The 8,884-nt window shown below is 36.9% G+C and overlaps 2 protein-coding genes and 1 pseudogene across 2 annotated transcripts; 1 reads left to right on the top strand and 2 right to left on the bottom strand.

Annotated features, from left to right (window-relative positions):
• LOC132058170 (NAC domain-containing protein 78-like) lies at window positions 1-1,525 on the top strand. Its single transcript, XM_059450721.1, has one exon. The coding sequence runs from the start codon at window positions 510-512 to the stop codon at window positions 1,278-1,280; it is 771 nt and encodes a 256-aa protein (XP_059306704.1). The 5' UTR covers window positions 1-509; the 3' UTR covers window positions 1,281-1,525.
• Window positions 1,526-2,279: 754 nt separating this feature from the next.
• Window positions 2,280-4,158, bottom strand: LOC132055861 (RING-H2 finger protein ATL46-like; annotated as a pseudogene).
• A 1,416-nt stretch (window positions 4,159-5,574) lies between these two features.
• Window positions 5,575-8,371, bottom strand: LOC132058169 (probable inactive receptor kinase At2g26730). Its single transcript, XM_059450720.1, has 2 exons — window positions 6,684-8,371; window positions 5,575-6,423 (listed from the first exon to the last, which is right to left on the bottom strand). The coding sequence occupies exons 1-2, from the start codon at window positions 7,963-7,965 to the stop codon at window positions 5,834-5,836; spliced, it is 1,872 nt and encodes a 623-aa protein (XP_059306703.1). The 5' UTR covers window positions 7,966-8,371; the 3' UTR covers window positions 5,575-5,833.
• Between the last annotated feature and the right edge of the window lie 513 nt (window positions 8,372-8,884).

The raw sequence follows: 8,884 nt of genomic DNA, 5'->3' as shown, positions 1-8,884 counted from the left end.
AAAAAGCTGTAAACTAGAAAGTTCCTATTGGATAAATGAAGTTAGTTAGTAAAATAAATAGAATGAACTTTGAAACATGAAAAAAATAATTAAAAAAAAAAAAAAGGTAAGGAAACTATCTTTTCAAGTACTTCTGTGAAAACGCTCGTGGGCTAGTATTAAGTTAGTTCAAGAGTCTAACAAATTAGGGAAATTGTAGAAGTATTAGGAAAGAAATAACTTGAGTCCCAAGCTGAAGCTTCCCTAAAGATCTAAGTAACACTTATGTACCCTAGTACTAGTAAAATTTGGTGCACATATTTTCTTCTGGAATTTACCTGATCACATCTCTATATATAGTCCATAAAGCATTCACGTTACTTATTAGCTTCTTACATTCGTTTTGGGTTTTGGCTGATCATACTTAATTCACTTCTCATCTCTGCGTCTAAGGAGTTTTGTTTGTGTTGCGGCAAGTAATTTCTTGTCTCATTCTTGTGTTTCTCTATACGCAAGAAAAAGAGACGATCATGTCGACGGTACTTGCTGCACGCCGGCATGTCAAGGGTGTACGTTTTCACCCTACTGACGCGGAGCTAATCAACATTCTTAAAAAGTTCTTCAAGCGCCAACGTTTTTCGAGTCAGTGCCCTATCCAGTTTGCAGATATTTATGGAGATCAACAGCCATGGGAGATATTTGGAGCTTCTGAAGAGAAAGTCCGGTACTATATTACTCCGTTGAAGAAGCGAAAGAGTGACCATATAAGGTTTTGTCGAACCTGCGCCAATGGGACGTGGAAAGGCCAAACCAGTGAATATCCTATAAGGGACCGTAAGAGAACTGTGGTAGGGTTCGGAAGAAATTTCACGTTTCAAACTAAGGAACGGGAGCAAAACAAAACTTGGCTGATGAAAGAATATTTCGTCGCGGATGATTTCTTCAGGGAGAACAATATTCCTAAAGAAGATTATGTCATCAGCCGAATCAAGAAGAAGATAAAAGATAAAAAGGTGAAGGATCATGGGGCAGCTTATAACATGGAAGAACAGGATGTTGCAGGAATTGTCGAAGTTATGTTGCACGAACCAGCTGATGATCACTACTACACAACACAACCAGCGGAAGATCAAGTTATGGAGGAGACTGATCAATGGGACTCCATCATCGACGAGGTTTGTGATCAACAAGCTGATGAGGTTGAGAATACAACGTTCAACACCACCATGGAGAACCAAAATACAATATGGAGCAGTACTACCTTGGAACAAGAAGCAAGCATACGCACAACCTCTGATTGAGATTGAGCAAGTGCAAGGCGATGGAGCTAATCATGAGACTGACATTGGAAGCAGTGGATTCTGGGAAACGATAAGTGGAATATTGGGAGATGCTACTATTGATGTTTCTGATTATTTGTAGCGGCTTGATAATGATCAGTCATCACTTCTCCTAGATATGAATGGGAATATTGGAACATGAAAATCAGGATGCAATGATATTATACTTATACGCATTAATTCTAGAGTATGTTTATGTTTCAGCTGCAAAGTATGTTTATGTTTCAGCTGAAAAGCTCGCATAAATGAAAAGTTGCAAGTAGTACTTCATTCATCAGTTATTTTTTAATAGAATATTTAGTTGCAAGCTTGTATGGATTCATTAAGTATATAATATACTGCAGTTATTTTTTAATAGAATATTTAGTTGCAAGCTTGTACGGATTCGTTAAATATATAATATACTGCAATTGATAGGGAATAAAGGGTTCATAGTATTGCCCAAAGAAATCATTGTCGATGTTATTATTATCAGACTATAATGTCTTCGTTTCACTTCATCAGAGGATTTCAAACTCTTCTTCTTCTTCTTCTTCTGCTTTTTTCTGGACACATTGAAATGTTGTTTCATTCTTAGACCAAATGGTGGCAAATCTTTCATGGATAGGATGTTGTCTAGTATTGTATGCAACAGATTCATCACTAAGAACTTTTTATCCCTTTGTTCTGTTATCTTCTTTAGAAATAATGCGTAATAGTGGAAGAGAGTAATCTCAGCCTTTTTTAGTAGTCAAACAACAATCAATATAGTTATTTCGTTCTTAGACCAAATGGTGGCAAAATCATCCATGAAATACATACAAAACCAATATTAGAACCTGCTATGTCAACCGCCATTGATATTTTCTAGAGAACAACTTCCAAATACTTTTTTAAAATTTTAACTTCGAATACTATTTTTTTTAAAATTAATCAAATCAAGTCCAAAAGACTACTAAAAAATGTCACACCATCTTCTGATTTGGTAAAACACAACAGGCATATAGCTTTCCACAAAAAGGACGGAAATTAATGCATCATCCACGTAATTCCTGTGAAATCTGTAGCTACAATTATAGTTAAACCAAAAAGAAAAGGAACAGAAGAGGATGTGGGAATTGATGTCTATCTCAGAACTATGTTAAAGCAATATAAAATTTTGCACTACATGTTTACACAAATTGTGTTCTGTTAGTCATTGGAATATCAAGATTAAGAGATGGTCCACCAATATATGTTTCTGAAGAAGTTGAGAATTTGCCTTTCTTGGACCAAAGCCAAATTTTTGAAACAGAGAAACTCTCTCCTTTAGTCCTAGCACTGATCTTTTTTCCTTCTGTAGTATCTCCAAGAATTGTGTACTTCTCACACACAGCTTTGAGAGTCTTCACATTAGGCAAAGCTATCTGCAACTCTGAATCAGCAACCACATATTGAAATGAACCCATTGAGAAACATCTCCTTGCATCCAAATTGCAACTGTTGATTTCCCCTTGACTTTTGTCTTCATGATTTTCATTTCCTTCAATTGGGCTTTTGAACTTACCTAATCTAACTGTGAAAACTCTCATTTCTCCAACATTTTCTGACTTTTGACTGTTTGCATTTCCTTCTTCCAAATGGAAACTCCACTGTTCTCTTGTTTCAATAGAGCTAAACAAGGGATTTCCCAAAGATATCCCAGAAGTAATGATACCTCTACATAGAGGACAAGTTGAGTTTGATAAGAGCCAAGTGTCTATACAATGAATGTGAAAAGCATGGCTACAAAAAGGGAGCAATCTGAGCTTGTCGTGTTCTGAAAATTCACATAAACAAACAGCACAATCAAATGGCTCCTTCAAACCCACAATATCCTTTTAGGAAAAAACAGGCAGAGTATCAATAATAGCTTGGTCTAAACCAGAATCATGCTGGCGAAATAGCTGTTGAAGCTGCCTTTGGAGAGCTTGGGAACCAGATGATTCTAGGAATCTATTGGATTGAGAAAGAGATGAAAAAGAAGGCATCTTTAAACAATATCTTATCAGAAGATGAAGAAGACCAAAGACAAAGAACACAATAGCAATAATTACTATTGCCAACAGCAGAATTGGACTGATTCTGCTCATGGATAACAATTTGGTGATAAAATATTCTATTCTTGACTTCCAACTCTGGTTGGTGAAAAATGGAGAGGAAGCAGAACTGGTAAGTGTATAAGACTTGTAGGTGGAGGACAGAAAGTATGAAAATGTTTCAAAAGAACATCATTATACTACTCAGCATCTCATTTTCAGGAAGATGCAGGGTAAAAACCAAATCTTTCTAAGCACCTTCTAAGAAACTTGCTTTATTTGAACATTTGAAGAATATAAAATGAAAACTGCCTTTAGCTGATGCCTTATGGAAGGCTTGAGGTAAAGAGATGATGAAAGAGACAAGAGATGAAATATCCAAAAGAGAGGCAGCATACAAAGATTAACAGAAGGAACAAATATGTAGGAGTTGCAGGTGACCTACCTCAGAACAGTATATCGATTGATTTATGTGTGTTGGATTTGATAGGTGGTTTTATCTTGGGGCAGCAGAAGATATGGCCATACAAATACCACCAAAATAAGTGATTTGGTCCCTATTGATAAGTTGCTTGTCAACACAGTGGGCAAAACAGAACAAGAGAAAAAGGGAAGGCAAAAGACAAGGCCTGGTGACAATGCTCCCCATATTATAAAGGCAGTTTATGACATAAAGTGACTTTTTCAAAGGTTGCCACATGTGTCTTTGTCACTGCCTCCTTTTTTTGTGTAATTGTGGATTCAGTTAACTTATTCCCAGGACGACATTGCCCCCTGTGGATGAATTGAAATAATGGATAATACTTCATTTATGTCACTTTCCTTGGGTTTTTGGGAACTAATTAATGTTTCTACTGCTTTCATTTTATTATTTGAAGGTGCATTCGTCACGCAGCCTTGCAACAGAAACTAGCTTTCTAATTCATAAATGGGTTAGTCAAATGGGTACTAAATTTTTGCAATTAATGATTAAGAAATCTCTCATTCACATTGCTTTGTCCAACTTCTAGTTTGACAAATATAAGTCGGCCCCACAAAGAATACATGGCATAATTAGTTAGGTCCACCACTTTCCACACAACTTTTGCTTGTCCGTATAGGTGTCCATGTATTATTTCAGTGATGCACATTATTTTCTTCTCTATTGCCTCTTTGTCAAGCCAGTTTTCTACGCATCCTGGTAGGTCTACTTACCATATTATTACACTTTGGCCTTAATTATGCATCTCTGCTTCCTTCTTAATCATGGTCCCTTGATAGAGGGATCAAAAGAAGAAAAAAGGGACAGAGAAGTTCAGTTGGTAAAAATAAAATGGTAAAGATTTCTTCATCTTAGAATGAATTTTTCCATTTTAGACTGAATTTCTCCATTTCTTTTCTTTCCAATAAACTACTGTAATCTTTTTTGTTTAACCATATTGTCTTTGAATTTTTTGTCCGGCTAATTGGGATTCACACGGGGTGAGCCCAATAATCACTATAATTGAGGATGGTAAAATTAGCTCATGAAAACATTACTCGTCCAACTCGTCTAAGTTTGGGCGGATTAAATGACCAGCTCATTTATTAAGTCAACACATTTTTACCCATCCAAATTTAGTCCGTCCATTTGACACCCAATAATCATCCTGAGCTGAATTGACTCTTAGGAACTGTACATGATGACAAAGAAACGCATGGGATGGACAGTAAATTATAAAATGAGGTGTCCATTTATGGGTGGTTCCCACACGCTTGCCATATCTGTTAAGCAACAAAATCATTGAAGATGTTGATTTTAACTTACCATGTGGGGCAAGTGGTACTTAATCTATGTGATGTTTATTAGAGCCTGACCGACAAAGTTGTTGGAAAACTTCTTCATTTTTGTTCTACTTGCCCAAGAGAAAATCCGGAGAGGTTTCTTGGTCAAATGATGATAGCTCAAGAACCATTTTAAGGTCTAGTTAGGTAAAATAAAGTCTTGCTGGATATTTTCGAAGGTCATTAGGTTATCTAGAACTAGAAGAAGCATTAACAAAATACCGACTTATGAGCTGAGTAGTTGTGGAAATATTTGCTCCCAATCTTAGCTTAGATTCCATGTACAGTGACTCACATTTCACACAAATATCTATTGTGTACCTCTACAGGAGACCTGTTAAACATTATGTAAATAACTAGATGTTGTTAAATTAATTTTAGCTTTTAATTTGGGAAGTGAGTTGCTAGAAAGCCACAAATCATTCAAATAGACTCTGTAAATTGAACTTCCTCTATAACTTTGATTGATAAATTTTAATTGAAAATGCAATCTACACAAATGAGGAGAGTTTCAACGCTAAGGACCTCCAGATTAAACTCATTGACCTCATCATTTATCAGCTCAACCTAATCGTTTCATGTCATCAGATAGATGATAGAGATTTCCTCAAACAAGAAAAACATAATACGAAATTTTATATGCAGGCCTTTGGGTTGGAGCATGTGTCTGAATATTTAGACCTCAATGCTGACTATGGACAAGGATTTATCTTCATCTTCCTTGATAGAATTGATGATGAAAGCAACTTCCTTCATGTTAGGCCTTACATCTGGTGATGGATTGATGCATTTGAGAGCTACTTGTAACAGATTGATCATTCTTTCTTCATTTGCACCATCTGTAATAAGGGCCTTGTCAAAAACTTCACCAGTCCATTCTTCTCTAACCACTGAATTTACCCACCTAGCCAAATCATATCCACTGGTCTGAACAGGCTTCCCTGTCAGCAATTCAAGAAGTATCACTCCAAAACTATAAACATCCATCTTGAAAGCGTTACGTGCACTAATTGCAAAAGAATCATCTTCTCTGATGCTATGATCACTTTGAGCAATAAAGGGCTGGTCTTGATGGTTGGCCATTAGACCATACTCGCTGATACTGGCTTCCATGTCATCGTTCAGCAAAATATTGGTGGATTTCAAGTTTCCATGAGGAACATCGTCGTTCTGAAGGCCTTCATGCATGAAAGCTAATGCCTCTGCCACAGTGGCTGCAATTCCTAATCTGCTCGCCCAGTCGAAAATTTGGCTGCCCTGAGATGCTGAAATGAACAGTTATCCAGTAACTTTACCATTGCATATTCATTTTCTCTGTGTATGACATGATATACAAATTCATTATCTGGTTATTTTGATAGTTGTGTTCTATGCCTTGATGTGTAAACAAATATTTTCCCAAAAAGTATAACATTGATCAGTAATATGAATAGTAACTAATTTAAGGTTAATCTGCATTGATAGGGCTTGAAGTGTTTGATTTATTGGAGGGCAAAAATAAGTTTGACATAAATTATAAACTTACAATGGAGAAGCTTGAAGACACTGCCATTCTGCTGGTACTTGTAAACTGTTAGCTTCTCTTGCTTGGAACTATAGAAGGCAACAAGGGGCAACACATGAGGATGCTTCATTTCATGTATTCTTCGCATCCTCTTCTTGAAATCATCTTTTGAAATATTCCAACCCCTAATCCTCTTTACTACCAATGTTACTCCATCAATTTTGACCTTGTAAACACTTCCATGTTTCCCTTTCCCAATCAATTCTGCTGGAGCTCGAAGCAAATCCTCAAATCTCAATTTATTAGCCAGGGGACTCGAAAGGATTTCAAATGATGCTGAATTTATTGAGTTCTCAGGAGATGTTATCGAATATTCTGACCTATTTCCAGGAGCCTTTGACTCACTAGCTGAGCTAATAGTCTTGCTCTGACCCTTTGGAGTACTCTTTCTCTTTTTCTTCCTGATGCACTTAAAAAGCTTCCATGCAAGTAGAAATATGATAATCAGCCCGAGAATAGCATAGCCAAGATAGATAAGAAATGAGACTTTTTTCTTCTTCGCAACTGGATGAGGAGGTGGCGATGGCGATGACGAGGGTGGACATGTGCTTGACAATGGCCCTCCACATAATCCAGGATTACCGAGAAAACTGCTGGAACTAAAATGGCCCTTGACATCAGGAACTGGACCAGTTAAATTATTGTGGGAGACATTGAATTCTACAAGATTAGAAAAATCAAATTCTGGTATCTGTCCACTTAGCTGGTTTTTTTCAGCCAAAAAAGTCAACAGCCCTGAGATTCTCGACATATCAGGTAGCTGGCCCGAGAAGGCATTGTCTGAAACAACAATCCTTTTCAAATTGTTCAACTGCGAAAGAGAGCTTGGTAAATTGCTTGAGAATTTGTTCCCACGCAAATACAAGTGTGTGAGACGCCTGCAGTTTGAGATTTCTTGTGGTAAAGTTCCAATAATTTCGTTTTTGTTCAAGCTTAGAACAGCAAGGGAAGTAGCTTCACATACAAAAGCAGCATCAAGAATGCCACTGAGATTCTTCCGATCAAGAACGATATTTTTAACATGTTGCATACCCGAATCACAAGTTATCCCTTCCCATTTGTTGGTACACGGATCAGATGACAAATTCCATCCAAAGTTTACATCTTTTGAGATGTTCCCAAGAGAAATCTTGTTCATAAACTTGACCAATGCTTGCCTCACTTCCAATGTCTCTGAACCTGCAAGTACTAGCAACATTTGAAAGATCATACTCAAGATTACCCATCTTGTAACCAGAATCATTGCTGGTGGAAGGAAGTGAAGAGTGTGAAATCTCTTTTAACGTCTGCTTCTTCACCGTGTAAATTCATAAAGTGATGGTAATTGGCTGTATGCAACAAGCTGCAGATTGCTAACAAAGTATGATTTATGAATAAGGTATAGCTAACGCAAAAACGGCCAGATGGCTCGTTATGCAGAGACATGGTCAATGTAATGCGGACTCAATCATAACAAAAAAACAGATGATCTAACAAAAGTGGCAACAGAAGGAGAAAAGGTGCTTAAAAAATTGAAGGCCGGCAAAAACTGTCAAAGTTAGATTCTGATTGTATTGCTAGAGAGACATTAAGAATGTTCCAAATGGTCCTTTTTTATACATCAGTCTAGAATTCCAAAGCGCTTCACGATATAAAAGTTACTACTACATTATTCTATGACTTTCACTATTCGCATATCATTCTGGACCCACCTGCTACCTCTGTATCAGAAGTACTACCATATAGGAGTATAAAATGCTAAGTTGCCTACAACATAAAAGAATTGGGGTAAGTTAGAATAAGATAGTAGAAGACAAATATAATACTAGAAAAGACAGCATATTTGCCGTTTGTTTACAAGGAAAAATATCATCACTCAGCTAAAACGTGCAGAAAGAGCATGAAATGTAAAAACACATTTACTTGTAAAATCACACGGCTCAAATGGTGTAAAAACCACTAACCAACTCCTGCGGGATTTGACTCTACTCTAGTAACCCAAAAGAAGTCACTCCTAAGCATTGGCGGAGCCAGGATTTTTACTAAGGAGGTTCAAATATGTAGAAGTGAGCATACGAAGAAGTCAAAGGGGGTTCAACATCTACTGAATATACATAAAGTTTTAACCATGTATAAATAGTATAATTTTTCAACGAAGGGGGTTCGGATGAACCCCTTGGCTA

The sequence above is a fragment of the Lycium ferocissimum genome, chromosome 5 (assembly GCF_029784015.1).
Source record: "Lycium ferocissimum isolate CSIRO_LF1 chromosome 5, AGI_CSIRO_Lferr_CH_V1, whole genome shotgun sequence".
Lineage (NCBI taxonomy): Eukaryota > Viridiplantae > Streptophyta > Magnoliopsida > Solanales > Solanaceae > Lycium > Lycium ferocissimum.
The sequence above is the reverse complement of the archived record's forward strand: the minus strand, read 5'-3'. Positions and strand labels throughout refer to the sequence as shown.